Source organism: Tyto alba, unplaced genomic scaffold (assembly GCF_018691265.1).
Source record: "Tyto alba isolate M040663 unplaced genomic scaffold, T.alba_DEE_v4.0 Super-Scaffold_44, whole genome shotgun sequence".
NCBI lineage: Eukaryota > Metazoa > Chordata > Aves > Strigiformes > Tytonidae > Tyto > Tyto alba.
This window is the reverse complement of record NW_024881320.1, coordinates 10,838,092-10,861,862: the sequence shown is the minus strand read 5'-3', so window position 1 is coordinate 10,861,862 and position 23,771 is coordinate 10,838,092. Positions and strand designations below refer to the sequence as shown.

General features: G+C 47.1%; 3 protein-coding genes across 4 annotated transcripts in view; 1 reads left to right on the top strand and 2 right to left on the bottom strand.

Annotated features, from left to right (window-relative positions):
* DGCR2 (DiGeorge syndrome critical region gene 2) overlaps positions 1-5,433 on the bottom strand; it is a 49,611-nt gene extending 44,178 nt beyond the window's left edge. Inside the window, exon 1 of the mRNA XM_042805086.1 lies at positions 5,163-5,433. Coding sequence (XP_042661020.1) covers positions 5,163-5,241 — 79 coding nt within the window. The 5' untranslated portion in view covers positions 5,242-5,433. The remainder of the gene's footprint in view (positions 1-5,162) is intronic.
* On the bottom strand, positions 1,347-23,664 carry ESS2 (ess-2 splicing factor homolog). 2 transcript variants are annotated; one of them, XR_004409297.2, is made up of 11 exons: positions 23,433-23,664; positions 23,037-23,205; positions 22,002-22,097; positions 21,223-21,389; positions 19,239-19,356; positions 18,348-18,481; positions 18,102-18,204; positions 16,667-16,776; positions 15,638-15,753; positions 14,439-15,079; positions 1,347-1,358 (listed from the first exon to the last, which is right to left on the bottom strand). XR_004409297.2 is itself a non-coding variant. In XM_033008067.2 (10 exons), exons 1-10 carry the CDS (start codon positions 23,577-23,579, stop codon positions 14,794-14,796), a joined length of 1,446 nt encoding a protein of 481 aa, XP_032863958.2. In that variant the 5' UTR covers positions 23,580-23,664; the 3' UTR covers positions 14,367-14,793. The 2 variants fall into 2 exon arrangements, 1 of the variants encoding a protein (XP_032863958.2); XM_033008067.2 differs by lacking the exon at positions 1,347-1,358 and having other exon boundaries at positions 14,367-15,079.
* Positions 12,818-13,807, top strand: TSSK2 (testis specific serine kinase 2). The gene is given in 4 exon segments (XM_033008069.2): positions 12,818-13,534; positions 13,536-13,655; positions 13,657-13,764; positions 13,766-13,807. Coding segments are annotated over 4 exon segments (987 nt in total).
* Positions 23,665-23,771: the final 107 nt, after the last annotated feature.

The following is a 23,771-nucleotide window of genomic DNA, read 5'->3' as shown; positions in this document are numbered from 1 at the left end:
CAGGGGACAAGATTGTTCATTGAAGTCTTGGCTGGTTTTCTGACATTCACTGGGGGATTTTACATCTTTCATATTTAGTATCTAAAATTCTTCTCTCCAAGCTAACTGTGCCTTTCCCCCTAACTGCTGAGAAAGAAGCACTTCCACGGCTGCCACGTCCTGCTACCAAGAGAGGCTGCAGCAATGCTCTCTCCTCCATTATTTCTGCTGTTCTGGCCTAACCTTCCTCTATTCCCAAGTCTACCGTGGAGCCATAGAAGTCACATGCCTGCAAACCCTCAACTTCCCTTTCTGTTTTATTACTTATCAGAACCAGAGCAATGCACGCAAACAGCCTTCTGCCTACTGACTCCTTTCTTCCCCTTCACTTTGTAGCCACAGCTAGCAGCAAGCCCACTTGCACCTCAAAAATTTTGCCTTATAATTAACATCGGGAATTACCAGTCTTAAAAGTATCAGACCTGCTAAGAAGGTCTGATACCTTTTGCCTTGTCTCTCTGCTACACTGATAGCAGCTGCAAGAAAGCCTTTTCAAATCCATCAGCCTTGCTTTGAAGCTCATTACAGCAGCAAACACCAGAGCACAGGAACACCAGGAAAAAGAGCACACTAATTTGTAACTATAGGAAGATAAAAAAATAAAATAAAACCAGTACATTAAGTAAGGGGATGAGGAGGAAACATAAGACTAGAAGACAGGCCAACCCTACTTTAAGCAAAATTGAGGATGTGTGATAAAAACCATTCTGCCCCTCTTACCTAAAAGCCCTCACTTGGGAATTCAGCTAAGTACAAAGACAGAGACTGCAGTTAGCAACGACATGGAACTGAAAAAATATTACTCACCACAGCTCTCACTAAGATAAAATGGTGAACAAAGCGCAAAATAAGGGCTTCTATTTGCCTATCAAAAATCTTGCTTTAGAGCAGAGGAATGCTGGACCCAGGCCACATTTTATGATCTATATACTTAAATCTCCAATTGAATTAACTGATACAATTCAACTAGTCAAAACCAGACATTCAGTCACAGCACACAAGTGGATCACCTTGAAATTATGTTGATTGTGGGTTTGTTTAGACTTCTCAGGAGCTCTGCCTTGTATTTAAGACCTACAACTTTTGACTAAGTGAAGAGTTGGCAATTTAAACACGCTTGTCCATTGTATTCTGTCAAGATACCAACACCTCACTGGCAAAAGCATAACTGCCAGCTGTGTACAAGCAAGGACCAAAGCATATGAAAAGTTCAAACTTTAAGCTGAAGTTGTGGGGCTTTTTAATTAGACCATTTGTGCTGGCAAGTCTTTCTAAGCATTGCCGATTAGGTAAGCTGTGCAAAATTTTTAAAAACAGAACTTGGGTAATAAAATTACTTCCTCTAGCTAGCTTTGAAGTGGCAGAAAAAAACTGCAAGAACAAGAACTCAACTGGCTTTTAGCTGCCTGGCAAATGCTCTAATAAGAAAGCCCAATGACCTACATTCACAAGGCTCTGTACTAAACCACTATTACAAAATCCAATATAAAGCCTGACCATGTTTAAGTGTTTTCCATTAGCAAGCAGCAGTATCTTGTTAGAGAAATATGAAAACATGTTATTGTCTTTAACGATGATGATCTTAATTAATCCTCTAAACACTATTCTGAAACATGTCGTTCTGATCATTCCAGTCTGTTTAAGTTCCCAGTGTTACATAAAGACACTGAAACCTTTGCTTTTCAGCTGTACAGCGGGATGTTAACAGAAACAGGAACTTCTTACATATTCTCAAACTGTGCTGCAACACTGAATTCATAACAATTTACATCTCTGATGATCTTTAAACAACTGTCAGAAAAGCACTAATGTTCAGAAACTCAATCTAAATCCAAGCTAGCACCAGTACAGTTTATTGTGACAATCAGTTAACACACCATTGAAATATTTCTTCACATAAAGAGAACAGCTCTTGGCCAGCTAGTCAGATAACCTGAAGCAGATGTTTTGAGTTGTCCCAGAAAAGGTAATAAGCCAAACCCTATTGTGGTAAGTATCCCCAAAAACAAGTGTCTGAACACCAGATATAATCAATTCAGTAAGTGTTCAAAGGAAAGATTAAGTTAATCCTTTACTGTACACCCATATAGTTGGAAAAGTCTGACACATTCAGCTTCAATTCACATTAGCAGCTTCCAAACAGATAATGAGTAACACAACTCAAGAAGTGCCCTACTTTATGATGAATTGTTGAAAGACTTTTTTTTTTTTTGAAGCAGGCAACTAGTCAAAACAACCAGTTGATGATCGAAACAGTTAGAAAGGGAAAGAGGGAAACACTGGGACAAAAAAAAAAAAAAAAATCCAAGTGGAGATTCTCAAAGGCACGAAAGTCCACAGGCTCAGAAAAATCAAACTGCCCATTGCTTCAGGAACTCAAGTCTCCACATCTAGGGCTGAGGTATGTTGGATGTACCTCATGCTGTTAGTATAAAACAGACTTGTGTAACCAAGATGGAAAAATCTGGGGAAAAAAAAGAAATTTTAATTAATTTCTCTCCTAATTTACAAAAACCCATCTCATCCTAAATGCAGAAAAAAAATAGGTCCACGTAAAATCACTGCTTCAGATTGCCTGAAAAGATACTACAGTTGAGGAGGCTTAAAAGGTTTTATTTATCTGAAGAGCACAGCATGAACATGGATACAAAGCTAGTGTCAAATTAACATGAAAGTACAAAGAGGTGCCTGATTCGCTGGGACTGAACTGTGAAGGGACTACACATTCATCTCCGAGTATATAAAACCTCCCATCACTCTGCAGCACTCATCTGATAGCTCCAAGTACAGATTTAAGCTAAGAAAGCTGCAGGCATCCTTTCTAAACCAGACAGTTGTCACAATACACAGGTTAAAGAAGCAAAAAGAAAAACAAACACCACTAGAAAAATAAATTCCAAGTCCAAATACTCTCCTCTTTCAGAGGAAATCCATGCACCTCCCCAAAACAGAGAAGAGAGACTTCTTCACCATTGAATAAAGTGATAAATTTGGTTCTGTACCTCCTCTGTACTTGCATGAGCCAAATTTTCCCTATTTGCACCTTTTGTTTCTGGATCAAGACAAACACTACTTAATGTACTAAACGGGTGATCTATTTGAGGCAGTGGATTTGAGATATTAAATGAAGCAAACGACATTGGCAAAAAGATGTGAGGCCACTCTGAAGTGTTGGGCTCTCTCCTGAGGAGGAAGGAGAGGCACCACCATGGACAGCTCAACCACCACACTCACCCCGAGCCTCCAAGTAAACAGGATGGGTGAGTATACTCCAACTGCAATTCAAAAATTCTTCATACAACAAGGAATTCCAGCTGCAACACTACATCCAGTTGGATTACTTCACATTAGGTTCAGGAATACATATGGTTCAAACAAAATCCAAGGAATGCATACAGAACTGCCATAGAGGAACCCAAACGCTACAGGTGTCGAAGCCGGTGGCATACATAACCTGAACAGATGAGAGTTAGGGTTTGTTCACAAGAAGGATGCTTCTGCTCGTGTGGCTACAGCACCACAAATCTCAAAATACATTTGAGACATGCCTTAAAGAAGCAAACCTCAGTGAAAAACTTGTCTGCATCAAGCATCAGCTGCTGACAGTGATTTGATATTAAACTAGAGCGACAAATGTTCTGACACAAATCGGAAAATGTCATTTTCTATTTTCTAAGAGGCTACAATGTTCAACACCAACAGAGTTCAGGGTTGAATCTACCCACCTGTAAAAGTACATGGACATCTATGAATCTCTGCTGAACCTTTTCAACCAGCAATTCAGCTATCTGTAGCACTTAGTGCCAGCTATAAAAGAAGTGGCTTGAAATCAGTTTTACATGGTATCTTCTCCCACATAAAAGCCTCTAGTTGCAACAATAAAAGGTTAGCAACCCCATGTATTTTTTTATTTTTTTTCTTTGGCTACTTAAGAGCATATCATAAGACCTATATATACACTACACTGCCAAAAAACCAAGCTAAAACAAAACAAGGCACACACAGAGCAGTTTCAACATCTAAATTAGTTATTTCAATAAGACTGCCTACACTGACCCAATTGTGTTTCAGCTGTACTGGGAAGTTGCTTAAATGCAGTTCACTAATACTAATACTGTTACGTTTTATTAGTCTGGGTCGTAAAAGTTATTCTGAAGAGAAAGAACAAGGGGATTTCAAATTACACCATGGCTCTTACTCTCCTATTTATAAAGGACTAAGTATCACCCAGGAGCAGTCGCATGGTACAATGAGTGGATGGTTTCCAAACCTTCAAAGCTACTCCAGGCAGCCTCACACTCTGACTACAGATGCTCTTTGGCAAGAGCAGCCTGAGGTACACGAGGTACCAAGCTCCAGTCAAGTTCAACACCCAAAAAGAAACCCCAACTGAGTGACTTACCTAGAAAAGTTGTAGTTTTCAAACAGCAAACAAACCATTTCTCCAAAGTTAATCATCTTAACATTCTAAAGCACCATCTCTAGCAGCTATCACACAAACTCCATCGCTAAATTATTTCCCTAAAAGAAGCAAAAACAGAACTAGGAAAATGGCATATGAACTGAGATGCAACAGGGTTTTTTCTCTTTCTGGCATGATAAAATGGCACTTTGAAAGCGAGTTTTTTGTATTGTTTTGTTGGTACCCAGGACCCGCAACATAAAAGCAGGTACGTAAGAAGCACCTGAAAAACTTGGTCACGCCGCCACATTTCCACTGCTAATTACCTGTAGGGTTATGTAGTTTTCCACCCAAGCTTTCGAACTGCAATTTTTTTACCCTAACTCGCAACCCTCTCAGGACCCAGCCGGCCGGCGCTGGGGACCGACGCTTCACCCCAGGGCTCAGTCAGGTCCCGTCTGTTTTTAAAAGTATAAAGAAGCGGCAGAGACGCCGCCGGCTGAGCCCTGCCCGAGCCCCGAGCCCGGGCCCGGCCCTGGGCCAGGACGACCCCGACGCCGGCGGGAGGGGAAGGGCCCCCCCGCCGCTCCGCTCCGCGCCCGCCCGGCGCTGACCGCCCAGGGGGGCCGCTGCCCGGAGGCTCACCCGCCGCCCGCCCCGGGGGAGCCCCGGGACCCGCCCGCAGGCTGGGGGGGGGGAAGACCGGCCCCGCCGCCCCTACCTGGCCGCAGCGGCTCGGTGATGCTCAGCACCAGGAGGAAGAGGAGGAGGAAGGTGCCGCTGTCCGCCTTGGGCACCATTTATCCTCCGTTCATCCTCCCCCGGCGCAGCGCCACAAACCCGCGGGGAGGGACGCGAGGAGCGGCGGGAGGAGGGGCCGCCGCCGGGCCCGCGGGGGGGCCCTCGCCCGCACCGAGCTCTTCCCCTCCCCCGTCCGCCGCCGCCCCCGGGCGGGAGCCAGCGGCCCTGGCTGCGGCGGCGGCTGCGGCGGAAGCGGCGCGGGGGTCGGGCGGCGCCGCGCTGCGGGCCGCTCGCCTGGCTCCGGCGACGCACAAGATGGCGGCCGCGCCTCCCCGCCGCCTTTCCCCCGCCCCGCTACACCCCGCGCCACCACGCCCTCCCCGCCCCGCTCGGCCAATCGGCGGCGAGGGGGCGGGGACGAGCGGCCGTCTCGGCACACGCCCCGCCCACCTGACCGGGCCGGGCGGGGCCGGGCGGCGCGGCGGGGCGGCGGGGGCGGCTGCAACGGGGGGTGCTGCTGCCCGGCGGCCCCTCTGGGCCCCCACCGCCCCCTCTGTGCCCCCTCGTCCCTTCTGTGCCCCCACCGCCTCCTCTCTGTCCCCTCTATGCCCCCATTGCCCCCTCTGTGTCCCCTCTGTGCCCCCCCATCCCCTCTGTGTCCCCTCTGTGCCCCCACTGCCCCCTCTGTGTCCCCTCTGTGCCCCCTCATCCCCTCTGTGCCCCCACCGCCCCCTCTGTGTCCTCTCTGTGCCCCCCCGTCCCCTCTGTGCCCCCAGTGCCCCCTCTGTGTCCCCTCTGTGCCCCCTTCATCCCCTCTGTGCCCCCACCGGGCCCTCTGTGCCCACCCCCCCGCCCCCTCTGTGCCCCCGGGGATGGCCTCGACCAGTCGCTTCCATCTTCCCCGCTGGCGGCCATCGCCAGCCGCCTCTGTGCCCCCAGAGCAGCCTCCACCGGTGCCCTCCATCCCCACCAGGACAGCTCCCACTGGTCTCCTCTGCCCCCACCCTCGCCCCGGAGTGTCCATTGCCAGCTACCACCATCCCCACGGGATGGCCTCTACCAGTCCATTCTGTCCTCAACAGGATGGCAACCCCAGTCCCTCCGTCCCCCCAGGACAGCCTTACCCAGTTCCCTCCGTCCCCCCAGGATGGCCTCCACCAGTCCCCTCTGTCCCCCCGGGACAACCTTTCCCTGTCCCCAGCTGGGGTGGCCTTCCCTGTTCACCTCTGGCAACACCAGACTGCTTTTCTCCATCTCCTGCATAACAGCCTCCTCTGTCCCTTTCCTGGTACCCTCCATCCCTGCTCCAGCGGCCTTTCCCTGCCACCATAGGGACATCCCAGCCCCATGACCCTGCCTGTCCCCAGGGCACAGACACAAAGCACGGGGGTTTCCCAACCGCAGCAGCTCCGAAGTGGATCATCACTTGCTGGCTTTGGCAATTTGCTCCCACCTGCCCACCGCATGGTGAGTCAGTCCCCATTTTCACATGTCTGCAGGGGTGACACCAACAACCTGCACCCACAGCCTGGGCCCCAGTGCAGCAGCTCCCAGCACCACGACAGTGCCAGAGCCAGCCCGTGTCTTCACACCTCCTGGAAACATCGTGTTCCCTGTTCCCAGGCCCAGCCAGAGAGGAAACGCATGAAGAAAAATAATTGTGCGGCTCAGATGATTGTTAATGGCCCTGCAAATGACAGGTGCCTTCAGGAATTTGACCCTGGGTGTTACCGCAGTCAGGCTGGGCAGGGTGGTGGCTGTTCCTGCTGGGGAGGAGGCATCTGCCCCTGTACCACAACTCTTCTGGTACTGAGGGTCAGCCCAGGTGACATTTGGGATCAAAAGGCAGTTTTGCCTTCAACACCCACTTCCCCAATTGAGCTGGAATTTCCTCCGATGATTGGAAGTGAAGCCGCAGTTCAGGCAGCACCAGAGCAGGGGCTCAGCCTGGCGGCTGACCCACACTGACTGCTGGAGTTGGCAGAGAGCTGGCACTTTCCCCTACAGGGAATTCCAGCTTTTCAGTGAAACACTAACCAGAGTCAAAGCCATAACCTGAGGAGGTGCCTAGGAAGTTGTTTTATTTTGGTTTTTAATGTTTACAACACAGTGTTTTCCACTTTCATGCTACAATTTGAAGTTTTCAAATAAAATGTTGAAATTCCAATACAGAGCATTTCGACCCAATCTTACACACTCCCTATTAATACCAATTACTCGTGATACCCAGCAGCAAACATCTTTCAGGGGTATTCTTCCCAATGGCTGTACAGATGCTCTCACACTGCTTCTGCTTCCCCCGAGGCACTGCCCAGGCCGGGTGCTGACCTACAGACAGGGGGACGGGGTCTTCTGAGGGTTTTTTGGGCACTCCCTGCTTCTGGCCCTGCAGGAGCCATGGCTGTGCTCAGGTCAGCAGCATTAAGGAGATGCTTTTTCCAAACCTACATGTGAAGTTTAATGTGGCAGTGGAAGTTGTTCCCCGTCAACAGCTGGGAACGGTTACACCCCACAGCTGGAGTAGCAGCGTGAGCCGTGGCCTGGAGCTGCAAGCTCTGCAGGGCCCCAGGAGGGCTGTGTGACCAGGGGTGTGTGTTTGGGGACCCACTGGAGTGCGTCACAAACAGTGGGAGGCTGCCTTAAGATTTAGGCCAAAACCCATTTTTCCAGATCTCATATGCTGCCAAATACTGTCATGATCGAAGTGTCCGTAGGGACCCAAAGCTGACAACATCCTCCAGCACGAAGGCACGAGTGTCAAACTCCCCAGCTTTGCTCCTCCCAAGGGATGCAGTGGGGGGAGGCTGTTTTCAGCCCAGCTGCACATGCCCACCCCCGACTGATCCAGGATGTTCTTTACTCACCCCAAGCCCACAACACCCAGGGCCTGGGCATTACGCCGTATACATGATGATGCATAAATAAATGCCCTGTGATGACTGCACCGTAAGAACAGGGCACAGGCTGCTTGTCCCTGGCTTTTGTCCAAGGGAAAGGCAGACCTCGTTTCCCCACACTGCAGCTCACGGCACCCCACCAGCGGGTCTGGAGGAGCACGCACATGTGCCAGCCGAGCACGGCAACCCACACAGCACCCTTGAGCAAACAAGCAATAAACAGCCCAGCCACACAGCAGCCCAAAGGTGAAGGGTAAGAGGCACCCATTTCCCCAGGCTGTGCTATGATGAGCACTGCAACGCTAGGGGAGACAGAAGTTTCAGGAGTGCCAAGGGCCTGGCCGAGCTGCACCACCCCCGAGCTCCCAGGCAGGAGGCTGGGGCACTGGGGGCTGTGTTGGGGGAACTGGGAGCAGCCCAACGTCCTGGACAGGAGGGGCAAGGATGGAGAGCGCTAGTGAAAACATGCTGGACACCTCTGCCCAGGGGAGCTGGCATGTCCCAAGCACTCCCAGCTTCCTACTGGGAACAAGCATTTCTAACCAGAAAGTGCAGATCACCTGTGGCCAAAAAACCTTGGAGAAAAGCTGCCATGCCTGGAAAGAGCAGAGGGAAGGGGCTCTTGGGGAGGGGGGGGGGGGCAAACCCAGCTCTGTCCTCGGCCTGACTCTTGAGCTGGGGTTTGCAGCCAGCTGCTGCGGGTCCAGCAGCAGTGAGCTGGGATTGAGGCAACAGATGCAAATATGAGGAAGTGGGAATTGCTCCATCTCCCACTCCCCTGTCTGAGTGGATCCATTTCCTCTATTTTTGCAGAGAAATAGCCCAGTCCTCCAAAACAACACAGTATCTCCAACCACAGCTTCCCTTCTAAGCTAAATAATCAGAGAAGTGGCACAGGGTCCTAGTGCTCACTGGAACCCGCTTTCAGGTGGGTGCAAAGCTGCAGCCCCTGCACCGCGGCAGGGGTGGCTCCCTCCGCCCCAGGGAAGTGCTCTTGGCCCTGAAGGTGAAGCGCACAGGGAACCAGCCTGGGGCTCGGTGCCTTTGGGAAGTCCCGTTGAAGACGGGACCCTTGCTGCAAGACACAGCTCACATGGGCTGCAAAACTAAGCTGAAGTGCTGCCTCCTGTCCCAAGGCAGTGCCCCCACCGCTCCCCTCGCCACTCTGGCCTGGTTGCTTGCTCAAAGCATCCTGTGGAGTGACTGTGAGAGATTCTCCTCTCACTTATGTGCCTCACTAAACCCTGTGTTGCTGCTTGTCTGCTGCTCAGCATTTTCTTATCTGTGCCCCACAAAGGAAAAAGCAGCAGTCATCTCTGGGGTAATTGGTGTTTTGCTTCTTTAAGGCATCCGAGCCTGCTGTCTCCATCCAGGTTATACCAACTTATCTCTCATCCTCACTTGCTCTTCACTAATGGCTCTTGCAACTTTCTCTCTAAGAATTACATCCTGCTATTCTCCAAATCCACCGTAATCTCCTCTCTTTCCTGTCCACTCATAAGAACAAGAATCCCTTGTGGTCCCTCATCTTCTTTCCTGCATGGAACAAGGAGCCAAGCCCCAGACTACACATGTAAGCACCCACAGACTCTGCACATGACGTTACAGCCCCAGGTGCACTGGGGCTCCCATGATTTCTTGCAAGCAGCCAGTAACCCACCACAGCCAGCCCCGCTGCCGTCTCTGCTCACCACCAACCACCGCTGCGGCATTAGGAGAGCTCCAGGTGCTATTTTGGTTGAGGGAAGAAGTGTGCTTGGGCCTTGCACATAGGAAAATGCAGATATACAGGAACAGCAGAAAGAAAATAACCCTCTGAAAAAAAAGAAGGAAAAAGAATAAAATCACAAGTCATCAAGAACCAAGATGGCTTTTCACACTGGATGTGGCCCTGTAAGTGCTAGTGCTACAGCAGCAAAAATATCTGGCAACAAAGAGTTTACTGATTCCCTAATTACAGATAGCAGGAGCTGAACTGCAGCAGGAAGCAGAGACCAGACATTACAGCAGGCATTACAGGAATAGCCCCTCTGAAGAACACTACACCCCCTTCAAGAGATCCAGTTTTATAGCATTTCATTGAAAATAAATTACATTTCCAGCAAACATGTGAAGGCCCTTCAGTCTGACAGAATAGACTGTGATTTTAGTAGGGCTGTCTAGGTTAATTCACTTGAGGGTGAACACAAAACCAACACCATCCCACAGGATATTTAATGCAATCTGCTTTTAAGCATGAATTGCACAACAAGGAACTAATTATTTTCAGATATCATATTCCCCCCTCCGGTTACTCCAGTTACATCTCGGTATAAGCATGACCAGTTCAAAATACCGTGGAAGACACACGCCCCATCCTGGTTCTGACCCACGTGTACACCCCATGCACAGTCCCTCAAACACTGCCCAGCCTTTCCGTGCATCCCGTGCCCAGAAGAGAGAGCTCCCGCACCTAGCGAATGGGTGGGAATTGCCTAACAAGAAGGTGAAGAAGGCACCAGGCTTGAAACACTTCTGCTGATCACAGCCTGCTTCCGCACATCCAGCCCACATCCCAACTTCTCTCCATGTTCCCATGTCTATTCTTGAATCCCTCCCTTTCTCTAACCCTCATCTCCTCCCCAAATAACCCTCCTCTAATTACTTTTTCCCCATTGGTCCCAGATTTGCTACAGCTCTAGCTGGATTTGGTGTTTCTGATACCTCTCACTGGGTCACCTCCTCCTCTACAGGTTCCACCCCAGGTGGTCCCCACGTTGGTCCTCAGTCACTTGCGAAGCTCAGCCGTTTCCCCGAGTGCTCTTTGTAGCAGTCCAGCAGCTGCCTGTTACCTGCTCCTTCCAGCCATCTCTCATGTCATGTCTACTCCTTTCTCCTGGTCTGTTCAGTGACCCGAACTGCAGGCCAGGGCCTGACCATCTGCCCACATACCCTAACAGAGAGGTTCCACATTTAATGGAGATAAGCAGATTGTGTGATCATTATGACATAAATATTTAGGTTTTTAAAATTACCTAAAAACTTCATTGTTATTTAGCCAGGTCAGTCCTTAAAGAACATCACTAAAATACAGAAACATTAGAAAATAGATTCCCTTCACATCCATTCACCAGTACCTGAGAGTATTTTTTTTTTTTGACTAAAGAAAAAACTTAACCTTCAATTATTTCGGAACTAAAAAAAAAAAAACAAAAATTACTAATTTCTTGCAGTCAGAATTCCTAGGAATGCCACAGTGGTCAATTGATTTTTACAAGGTACACTACAAAGATCAAGTCTCTTGGAAGGGTTTTTCACAGTCAGGGACATGAGTTTTAGAAGTGGCAGTGGAAACCGTGCAAGACAAAGATCTCCACCAAGACAAGCACAGCATCAAACACCCCAGAACCTACAGAAGGCTGAAGGCACTGCTCAAAGAGCTGCAGGAGATTTTCCATGTATGTTCTCTTGGTGAAACATCACCTGATCATAGCAAATGTCAAGATCGCCAAGTGTTACACAGGCTGCCTTGTACTCAGGCATTGTGCAAGAAGTGTATGCATCTGGCTACGCCTGCTTCCCGTTAAAATGTGCTTGGTGCTTCTCCAGGCTGGATCACACCACACAAGTGCTCATTGCATGCTCAGGGGTCAGCTCATACTGGAGCAACCACAGCTCTGCGTGCAGACTATGTATGGTTAAAACTGCTGTTCATTCTTTTGGCTAATTATAAAAGTTAGCCAAAAGTTTAAAAGAACAGGAAGAAAAAAACCAAACAGAAGTCCCAGTGTGGCTGTCAGAAGTACCACTTCTGTTCTTCAGAATGGTATTTTCTTCCACACTGGTGGACGAAGCAGGATTGTCCCTAGCTCCTGTGTTGTGACCATCAACACCATCAAGTCTTTGGAGTCACACACACAGCAGCTGTAAAAACAAATCTGAAAAAGCTGAAATCAACACAAAGCAAAAAGCCTCAGAGGCTGATTACAGTGAAGTAATCAACATGCAAAACAGCAATCCTCAGAGCCCTTCTGAGGAAGGTGTTGGTGTGAGTCTCTCAAAAACACCAGAAGCTGGAAGTCAAAATATAACTCCTTCACTGAGTAAGGGTTTAAGAAAAAGCCAGCTGCAAAGCCCACAAAAGCAGCCAATCATCGGAGCTACACAATGGTGGGGCTGAATGAACAACAAGGAAATGAACTTAAGAGAAGGCACCTCCTTCCCCTGATAAGCCCATGAGGGAAAAAAACCAACCAGTTCTTGAACACAGCCCCAGTGAAGACAAGAAAAGCAGCATCCCATTCCTTTTGAGGAAAGCTGGTCCACAAGAAGCAAGGCCAGCCATACACCAGAAGCAAGCCTACGTGGGGCTTGAAAGATCATCCAAGACATACAAATAGACAACAGACAAAATTTCTCCTAAGATGTGAATAAACAGACTAAGGTACATTTTAGGAAAAAGACATTTAACCTACTTCCATCCTGTTGGCGAAACTGAAAGTCGTTTTCTGAAGAAGACAGAGCACAACTGATCTCTCTCAGCGACCAGATGTTAAGTTTAGCCATGAGTGACATCATCCAGTAGCTTTATAAAAGAACTGAAAGGTCCTTCCAAATGCCCTGCGCTGGGGCGGCTGCCTGTGACATCACACAGCGGCCAGCGCCCCAGGCAGCCACCATGGTGCATGGGCTTGCCACCTGCCACCATGCATGATGCACACCAGCGCCAACTCGTGCAGCTCCCCCCAGCTCTCCCACCATGGATGATAGTGTGGTGCTTGGAAAGAAAGGCTACAGCCTGAGCAACACGCTAGGAGAAGGCTCTTACGGTAAAGTGAAATCTGCCTACTCCGACCGACTGAAATGCAACGTAGCTGTCAAGATAATTGACAAAAGGAAAACTCCTCGGGACTTCCTGGAAAGATTTCTCCCCAGGGAAATACAGGCTTTGAGACGTTTGCACCACCCCTCAATCATCAAAACCCATGAGATTTTTGAGACATCAGCTGGGAAAGTGTACATCGTGATGGAGCTGGGGGAAAAGGGAGACCTCCTGGACTACATCAAGATCACGGGAGCTATGAAAGAAGACATCGCTCACATCAAGTTTCAGCAGTTGGCTTCTGCCATCAAGTATTGCCACGACTCAGACTTTGCTCACAGGGACCTGAAATGTGAAAACATCCTTCTTGATGAAGACCTCAACATCAAGCTGTCAGACTTTGGGTTTTCCAAATCCTTGTCTCGGGATAAAAATGGAAGAACTATTCTCAGCCAAACCTTCTGTGGGTCTGCTGCGTACACAGCCCCTGAAGTGCTAGAGGGCATTCCTTATGACCCCAGGATTTCTGACATATGGAGCTTGGGTGTCATCCTGTACACAATTGTCTACGCTTTAATGCCATTCGATGATTCCAATGTCAGGAAAATGATCTCTATTCAGAAACAACGCAAGATTCCCTTCCCCAACTCAAATACACCTGACTGCAGAGTGCAAGGACCTCATTTACCACTTGCTCCAGCCTAATGCATCTCAGAGGTGGTGCATAGATGAAGTCTTAAAACACTCATGGTTGCAGACTCCAAAATCCACAATCCCTTCCCCTCTGCCAGCTGCAGAAGAGGATGAGCATTCCCAAAACCTATGTGAAAGAAAGTCTGAGGACAAGCAGCAAGCCACATCCCATTCTGCAGAAAGGGAAGGAAAGGGAGAAGGAAACAGGATCCTCCTAAGGATGGCTGGGTTTAACAGTATCACAGAGATGGTCTAACTTGTGAACTGCTGGTTCTCAACCTCTGGACCCTTTCAGCAATTAGTCCTCATCTTTTGCTTTACAAAGTATAGCTCAAACCACAACACAACAGAAGACACAGTACATCTGCTGAGATGAATGAACAGCTTAACACTATTATTCTCAAAAGACCCATCTCTAATAAGGTTTGCAGGGATAAGAAGTTACTGTCAAGACATATCGGATGGAAAGTTTCTCTCAGTGATGCTGACACTTAACAGCTTACACTCACATTTCTTAAGTTCCTGACTACACCGGGTGCAGAATTCACACCTGCAACCACCACATTTTGGATTCAGTTAGAGGGCAGGTTATGAGGAAGTATGAACCGATGTCTGAAATTGTGCCTACTGTTTTGTATGCAACTCTCTAGACAGGCCCACTGTATGTTTAAGAGCATCAGTTTGAACACCACTTAAATTAAAGAGAAGCCCTCCAAAATTCTGGGTCATGTCTCAATGTATACATGGTTGTATCCTCTGTTCTGCAAAGTACAACCAAAGAAGTTTGACAAGCTGGAAGAAAGTCCACTTTAATCTTCTAGAAAGGCTTACCACATTTTATAAATAGACATATCTGTACAGAAACATATTTAAATGCACGGCCATCTTAAAAAGAGAAATTATCGCTGTTTTCCGAGAGTCCCAAATCTTCCCTGCCATCGCAGGAAGCATCTTTTTGCTACAGCAGACCTGTGCAGCCCACCCATGCAGTTCAAAGGGAAGTTATACCACAGCAGGAGGTACTCTGCTTCCAAAAAACACATCACAGACTATTTTAGCTATATAGTCTAGAGTAACGCTGGTCCCAGATCTTGTTAACTGCTGTCTTCCATTCTGGCAGCTGCATCTAGACACCCCTTACTACCAATGGCTCACAACATCCAGTTTGCAGACAGCTGAGCACAGCCAGTTCACTATTGCCTTGCTGGTGGCTGGAATATTCAGAAGAAATTAGATGCTTTCCTTCTTTTAGGAAGCTGCAGTAAATTGTCTGTGATCGATGTAGTATCTTGAGATACTGGTGTCTGAGACACTGTCCTAGATTGTGGGGTGCTTGTGGGTGTATGAGGCCCATTTGCTGGGGTCTTGTAACCAGGAGTTCCTGTATGCGCTGGGGAAGGAGTATAGCTGGCTCGCAGGGCTTTGTCGGTGTATTTACTTGCAGTCCTGTTTACTAGTCTTTGCAAAGCTGGTGACATTGCTGGGCTTAGTCCTTTCGGAGTAAGGCTGGAATAGAATAAACAGTTTTAAAAGATTTTACAGTAAAAATCTGCCATTTATCAGGAAGAGCATCAACGATTTCACAGGCAAGCTCAGTGTCCTCTTCCCCCACAGACCAGACCCACTGGCTGCAGAAGTTTTTCTGTCTGCATGTAAATGCAGCCCGTCTCTCTAGAGCAACAAGTGACAGACAAACCTCCTACATTCCTCCCAAACCTGAGCAGCACTGCCTGCCTTTTCCTTTGAGCCTGTTCCATCCTTCCCATGACCCAGCCAAGCAAGCCTTATCACGTCTCCTCTTTGCAAAGGGGCAAGACACCAATCCAGGTGCGTTGCTGGGTGGCTGTAGGGCAGAACAGTAATGTTGACAAGAGGGAGTATCAGGGACAGCCACCAGCCACCTTCCCTCAGGAACTGAGTTTTTTAATTTCTAAAAACTTCTGGTTTGACTGCACCTCTTTCCATTTCTACTACTCTTATTATTCCTCCCTTTCTACACATGTTGATTTAAATCTCATCTGAAAATACCCATCCCCAGTTCTGCTATCAGAACAGAAGTCTCACCTGGCCAAGTTTTCTGTCACTTTTCGAAGTGCCTCCTGCTTCTTTGCTCGGTTTTTAGCTGCCACTTCATTGGCCATCTTGAGTCCTAGCCTCTCACGGCGCCCAGGCTCCAGGATCTAGAATGCATCACACAGTTCACTTGCCAAGCAGTTATATGAGTGCTGCATAAATGAGTCAAAGCACCTTCACAGTTGGATTCCAGTCTACAGGGATCTAAACCAGGGAGTAGTGTGGTCAGCCCGCAACTCTCTGCTGCTATACAAAAGTCAGAGAGGACACAGAGACCTTCAACCTACCTTAGCAAGTCACAAAAACTGTAAAACCAGTTCAGTCAAGGAAGCAGCCATTACCTCTGGCATTTCCTCCTGCTGTCTCCTAGACAAACAATGTCACCTGTGTCTTGCCTACCCTGGCCTGTAGTCAGCCAGCTCTCAGGCAAACACAGACATTGCTAAACAGCAGGAGAACCAGTCAAGGGCTTTGGAGTCTGACAGAACAGAGGCACATACAGCAAATTACATCTTTCTTTAGCTTAGAGTTTAAGGCAGCTCACATTCAGTGACACCAGCAGGAGACAGGTGGCATGCAAGGTCAGGTGCCATTAGCAAAGCCTGCGTTTCTACTCTCAAGTGATATGCCTGCCTCAGGCTGTGACAGTCAGAACATCAAGACAGAGGGAAATCCTATGATTTCTATCCATTCATACTTTAAAATCAGAGAAATCGGGCATCTCTTCAGCTTCCTCTGAAAGTCCTTCTGTCTGGGCCCATCATCAAATACTGAATCTCACTCTCCTGCCAACAGTGTGTGTTCCACCTCAGGTATCTCCACCAAGTAGCTTTCATGTGGAGCCACGGCCACCTCCACCCTCCAAGCTGAGCCTAGATTATTAGTCTTAAGGACTGGGAACACAGCCCAGAGATGTGTCACACTCCCACAACAATGTTAATCTGTTAGTTACTCACTTGCCTTTCCCTTCTTAGTTCTTCCCCCCAAAAAAGAGACATGCTGATTCCTGACATGAAATACCTTGAAGGCTGGTCCAGGTGTTCTGTCCACATATGGTGTTTCTGACCCTTCCAGGCGCAAAGGGGTGCTTTCGATTTCACCCCATGTCATAAAAGGAGACTCATTCACACCTAAAACCAAATTTAAAATCATGCTCATACAAGACATTTTGACTATTTGTTCACCACAAAAAATCCAGAGAAATAAATTAAGAAATGCAGCAAATACACCAGCACACAAAGGAGCCCCTCCACTACAGAGGAAATCACAGCCAATGCTGAATAGTAACATGTGCTTCCCATTAAGAGGGCATGACCTTATACTCACAGGACTGACTGTGGCTGTGTCACCCTCTAGGTTACAACACTCAAACACTGTCCTTTCCATGTGTTTATTTTTCCATTTGGCAAGCTTTTGCTTAGTGACACTTTCATTTTTTTCCTCTATGGTACTAGTCTTCCCCTCTGCTATTATATGAAAACTCCTTCAACATGGGGAACTTTTAAAAGCACAGAAACAGGCAGAGGACTTAAGATACATGTAATAGCCAAATGTACCCTCAAATTCATCTTGAGGCTAGCCTGTACTAAATAGTGACTGCATCTTGTCTAATAGAATCTATTCTGTAGTTGAAGCTAAGAGCCTGATTAAGTCACCAGGGCATGGAAAAGACATTTAGAATGGAGAAAGGAGGTGTGCTGCAAATGCCACCTACAGGCTTTCTGGAGGAAAAGTCTCAGCATGTTCACCTTTTAGCATAATAACAAAAGACAGGGAAACATAATGGCTGGTGAAGAACAGCTGAAAATTCAAATAACACATTTCAACTTGAAGAAAAATAATCAGTTTGTTTTACCTGAAAGTATCCTGCAGCTAATATATCTGAACGAAAGTAATCTATAATATACAAGTGTATTCAAAGGGAGAACCTAGAAAGCAATAGAACTGGAGGAAAACAGTAGGGTAGGCTAGACTGAAGGAAGTGAGATATGCTACATCCCTATGAGCCAGGCTGAACCACCACTCAAACCACTGCTCTTCATTTTCAAACATGAACACCTGAACTCGTTGGAAAGTTAATGCTTGTGAAATGTTTGAATTCTTATCTTTAAGCTCTAGAGAAGCATCACCTAGGGATAAAACAAGCAGCCACATCACCCCAGTTGCCTAGGAAGGCTCACCACCCTCTAGATGATTCCTAAGCAATGGCACAGCAGCTTGCTCAGGGCCTCTTGTGTACAGCATGACTCCTTTTGCCAGTGTATTGGACCAGGATTTAAACACTGAATCAAGGTGACATACATGATATGCAAAGTCACCAGATCATGAGATATATACGGATAGAAGGCTTATCTCCTTGTCTAAAACCAACACTGATATCCCAGTGTTGAACAAACAGCATCAAAATAAGTGCAGTAGCAGTCCTCTAACATCAGAAATAAGAAAACCCTCTTACCAGGGGCAGGAGATGGGGTAGCCACAAATCCATATCCATTCACTTTTGGAGACTCTTGGGGTATCAGTTCTTTCCCATCTGGTCCCACTTTGCCCTGTTTGTACTGAAATAAAAAAGACAATGACATTCATGTGGAGAAAGGTATGAGTCAGATGTATTTAACACACACAGTTCTCCTGGTTGATGAACTACACCAGAGAGCAGAGTCTAACAAGGTTTTAGTCAGAAGAAGTAAGATTATCCAACCTGAGCATTGAGGGCTGCAGCTTGTTGAAGCTGTGATTTGCTCACGGCTTGGCTAAAAGGGTCCTTCACAAAACGGGTGTTTCGATGGACAACTTCTCTGGGCTTCTTAAATACTTCATCCTCATCAGATACACCTTGAAAAGCAAAATATCTTTTAAGAAAGGGCTCAGATAACACTAGGCAGCAGCATGCTCTAGCGCTCCTGACCAACACAACACTTATCACACATTCCTAACACAACACAGAACCCATCAGCAATTGCAGTGTGTATCTCTAGCCATTAATTTAAAACAAAATTTGCACTAGATATATGTTTTGTAACAGCTGAAATTTATAAATTAAGATCAGATTTGGTTGGGTTTTTTAAGAAAACAGTCAACAAGACTTACTCTCTTTTCTCTACTTCACTGGTTTGCAGAAATTACCAGTTGTACATTTATAGACAAAAAGAAAACTGTGTTTACAAAATAATCTAGTTTTCTATAGCAACCAAGGGACCAAAGAGCCCAAGAAGCACTCTTTGAGCTGAAGCAAAGAATGAATAAAGATGACAAGGAAGTGCTTATTTATAAGATAGATCAAACCGGAAAGAGCTTTATCTCCTGAAAACATGTGCTTATATAATACAGATAATGAGCTTCTCCATGACAAACAGAACATGATCAAACTTTGCAATCAGAGGCAAAGGAGCAAGGTCCAAATAAAGGAAAGAAAAAGGGCAGGGGGTGGGGCAGGGAAGAAGAAGGTTTTTAAAACAACTTTACATATCTGAGCTTCACAGAAGAAAAAGTGCAGTATTACCAGTAAGAGCTGCTCAGTCATCTGTAGAAATGCTGTAAGCACTGTCTGGAGTCATAGAACCAACACCTCTGAGAAACCTGCACACCTCACCTGTCGGATAATACATGAGGGTGTTTCGAGCTGTGTATTCCCAGGTCTCCAGTCCAGCTTTCACATTCTCCAGAGCTTGCTGCTCTGCTGAAGGAAGTGCCAGGTTCTCATTCCGTCGCTAAAAGGGTGACAGGGAAAAAAAAAAAAAAGGAAAACAACAAAACAAACAGGTCTCAAACTGACATACACAACTTGGAGAGCTCAATCATGAGCTCATATACCTGCCCTAGCACACTCTGTGTCTGGCACAGCACAAGCACTCTCTCTCTGGCAAGTGGCATTTGAGAAACCAACCCATTCCCAGGTGAGCTTGCAAACAACTCTGTATGCAGTTCTGGTAAAAAAACAACAGAGAACTAAAGAATTAACTTCTCTGAAAGATTATATTGATGACTTGTTTATTACATCTTGTGACAGTTCAAACTTTTTCTGTTTTTTCTCTATCTACTAATCAAAATTCAAATGAAGCATTCATTTCTAAAGAAGGGAAGAGCAACATATGACACATATCTAATATAAAGACAGTCTACAAGGCTTTGGTATGCAACCTGGGGAGAATATTTATACCATCCTAGTCTCAGGCAACTGTATTAGCAGAGGCAAGCAGTAACAAAAAAACAGACACTTCAATACTTAATCAGAGAGTTTTCAAGAATTTCTATAAGCAGTACAGGTATGGAAGCATTTGACCTATCCACACAGTTACCTGCGTGCTGTTACCAGCATACTAGTATCACTGGTACCAAAAAGCAGCTAATAGAATGCAGTCAGCCACCAGTAAGTTACTACATTTTAAAATTCTCACGCTAATTAAACTAGACAATTACTGCCAGAAGCTATATAAGACATCAACTGATGCTGTCTTTAATAAGTATCATCCATATACATTTAATTAGCAGTTACTGTCACTGAATATGTTAAACAAGGCATACAAAGTTGTCTGCTACACAAACAGGCATGCTGTGCAAGGAAACACAAGGTCTGAACAGAGTGTGCTGGCTGACAAGACACACATCAACAGCACAAGGCTGGGTCTAGCAACTTCACCTTGACCTAAAACCACCCCTGTGTTTTGGTAATGTTCTCCTCCTGCCTGCCTTGTAATTCTGGATGAAAGCATGTGAGCAAAGAAAATGCATGAAGGGCCACAGAGGACATTTTTATTGTAACAGACTCTGAGGGTTTGCATTAGCTGGGATAAAAACATAACACAACAGCAGTAAACACGCATGCATCAGTGCCAAACTTCATTAAAAGGCACTGCAGGTCACATCCATCATTGACACATCTGGCAACAGTGCCAGCTGCTCACTGCTGATGGAGAAAGATTGACATGGCAGCCTCAGAACAGCTCTTGAACCTCCCACAAAGCTAGCTGAGGAAGACAGAGGAGTCAGCCATACTGTGTACAGTACTTTGCTTCAACAGCTGAACGGATTATTACTAATAGAAAACTGAAATAAGACAATCTAACTGCAAATAATAAAGGGCTGACAAACAACAGGAATCGTTCTCAGCTGCTCTCCTTGGTATTGCTGCTTATGGAAAAGCCTGCCCAGAATAGAACTATTTGCATTTAGTGCAATGCTCCACAGTCTTAAAACTTTAGGAAGAGACAGATCCTCAGCAATTATGTCACCACTGTTCTTGCATTACAGATGGGGGGAAAAAAAACAGGATTGTAAAAGGAACCAATGAGCTGTCACAGGACCTATGAAACTCAGGCTTAGCTCAGATTTAGATTTGATCACCCATGTAATCAAGACCTTACTGTTCTTATTCAATTATATGAGTAATTCAATAGCCTAATGCAACAGCCCCATGCTCAGATCCAACAAATTCTTATCTGTATTCATAGTAGGATTTGAAAACAGAAGGTAAGACAATATTCTATTTAATCAAGCAAGAAATAAATACAGTAAAGTGGTGTTTCCTTGTTGTGTGACTTTGAAAGAGCAGAGATACAGCTGAGGCATTTCCCTACCTGGGCATACTCCTCCTCTGCACTGTACAGCCAAGCATGCTTGACCTTCTCCTTCTCTTTGGCCACTTCCATGATCTGTTCAAATGAAGCATTATCTTCACTTGTGTGTTTTGCTAAGAAGCTGTCCAGACTGGGAAGTGCATCTTTATCATCTTTTTCTGCATCTCCTAACAAGAGGAGGGAAGAGGCCTGAGAAAGGTTAATACTGCCCTTTCCCTGAGAGCACTATACATAACTCCTAATCCCTTCTGCCAGCGAGCCTTCTACAGACCCACTAATAATTAACATGAAGCTTGGTGAAAAAAAAAAAAAAAGAGACACAGAATGGTACAATAATAAATTATTTTTTGGAAGACATATAACCAACTTTCACATAAAACCTTTAGTGGCATTTATAGTCGTCTGTGTTAAAGAGAAAATGCACAAGTGGCCAGCTGTTAGCAGACATTTTTAATATACTATATATGAATAGCTCTGCCCCTACAATCTTTGTTTACTTACAGAATTAATTTCAGGTGATGTAGGAAAATTTACTGCCTTCAAAAAGATCAACCAACTTAAGAATTTACACAGTCAAAACCAGACCCATAATCGAGAATTCACACACATAATGTGAAACATCACAACAAGTTCAACTTCAGTGATCGTTTTTGCCTACTAGAAAGTTAAACGAAACTGCTTAAACATCTGCTAAATACCCAAAACCCTTAGAGGAGACAGTTCACAACAGTATTTTCCTGCTGATGAAGAATTCAGCTAGAGAAACATCACTCTCCTACCATCGTCTGCAGGTTTGATGCCAGCTTTGGATTTATTCCCTGGTTGAGAGCCACCTGGATGCACTTCTGGGGTTTCAAAGGTGGCTGGAGTAACATCTGTGACAGGAAAAAAAAAAAGTTCACATGGTTACTAGAGCATGGAACAGGACATCTTCCACTGCAGTAAGGCTCATGTGCCAAACAAGTCACAGATGACATATCAAGAGAACAACAATTTAATTTAAAAAGTTGTGAAAAGACTTCACAATATTCTTCGCAATTCTGTCCCAACCACTGAACAAGATTTTGCACCCATCCAAGACACTATTTTTTTCCTGATGGGAAAAATTCAGATGAGAGCCATAGCCAAGTACATTTGCCACCCTACCTACAGCTTTAACCAACAGAAGCAATCAGCAGCCTAACAATCTTAACCTAGACCAGGGCCAGCACCTGCAGTAGGGGAGGAAGGGAAACCACTTGGTGACACATGCCCTCTGCCAGCAGAAAGCTTGTTACCTAAACCCTGCTGTGAGAGCTCAGCCAGGGACTGGGCTTCAGTAAAAGAAACACCTGAACCCACAGCAAAAGCAAATGTACATCAGGGCACTGGCTGCCTGCTGTGTGAACCTCTGATAGTCACGAGCTTCCAACACCTTCTGTCCCCAATGTATGAAAATCTTACGCATCTAAGAACCCCTAAAACTGTAATAAGGATACAAAACACGTCTTAGCATTTCTAATAGTATAATATTGCAACTCAGAGCATATAACATTCCCCAGGGAGCAGGAACTTGGCAAAAGATGCCTATGGAGAATGGTTATTTAACAGGTGTTTTTTCCAAAAACATACCCTCAAGAAAGAATTATTAGACACCATGAAAGAGAGATTTGGCATCAGCCATCAGATACAGGCTACTGCACAATCTGGTACATTAATTTCCATGCAATGTCAAGCTTATATCTTTAAGATAAGGACTGCCTGCACTAAGTTAGATAAACCAGAGCAGTAATATTAGATATAAAACCCTTATGCCCCAGTGAGACAGTTCTTACAGGGTGCAGGAGTGTCCCTCGATGATTTGCCCAAGGAAGAGCCGAACTTGATCGCAATTTGTCTCATTTTCTCCAAGTCACCGTTTTCTTCAGCCTCTAGATACTCCTTCTGCGCTCGCAACTTCTCCACATCAGGGAAGAAGTCTCGCTGAATGATTTTCTCCAAACTCTACGAACAGAGAGACAGGCTCGAGGCCGCGCTGGGGGCCGGGCCGCGCAACCACGGGCGCTCCAAGCCGCGGCCGGGCCGACTGCTGCCGCCGCAGGAGCCCGAGGGGCGGCCCCAGAGCCGCCTCGTCCCCAGGTAACGCCGGGCAGAGCCGGGCCGGGCGCCAGGAGAGCGGGGCCTCCCGGGCGCCGTCCCCCGCTTCCCCAGGCCCGGGGCCGCCGGCCTACCTCGATGTAGGCCTCCTCCCCCAGGATCTTCTTGGGCCGCCCCGGGGCCGGCGCGGTCGCCTCCTTCCCCAACGCCAGGGCGGTGCCCGCGGCAGCGGCCGGCACCGCGGCGCCGGAGGAGGCCGCTGGAACCGCCGCCGCCTCCATCGCGCCCGGGCCCGCCCGGCCGGTGAAGCGCCTTGAGCCTCCTCCCCTACCGCCGCCGCCGTCGCGAACGTGACGCCACCGTGACGTCACGCCGCCACGCGCCACGGGAAGCCCCGAAACGTCCCGCCCGGGAGTGCCGCGCGGAGCGGTGCGCGCAGCGGCCAGCACGCCCCCTGCCGGCCGGGAGGACCC

Excerpts from the sequence above, each read along its gene's own strand:
- ESS2 (XM_033008067.2), bottom strand. The coding sequence starts at position 23,579 with ATGGAGGCGGCGGCGGTTCCAGCGGCCTCCTCCGGCGCCGCGGTGCCG. Across the intron at positions 21,390-22,001 it reads CATCAAACCTGCAGACGATG|GAGATGCAGAAAAAGATGAT; the intron begins GTAGGAGAGTGA and ends TCCTCTTGTTAG. Across the intron at positions 15,080-15,637 it reads GTGACAGAAAACTTGGCCAG|CCTTACTCCGAAAGGACTAA; the intron begins GTGAGACTTCTG and ends ATTCTATTCCAG.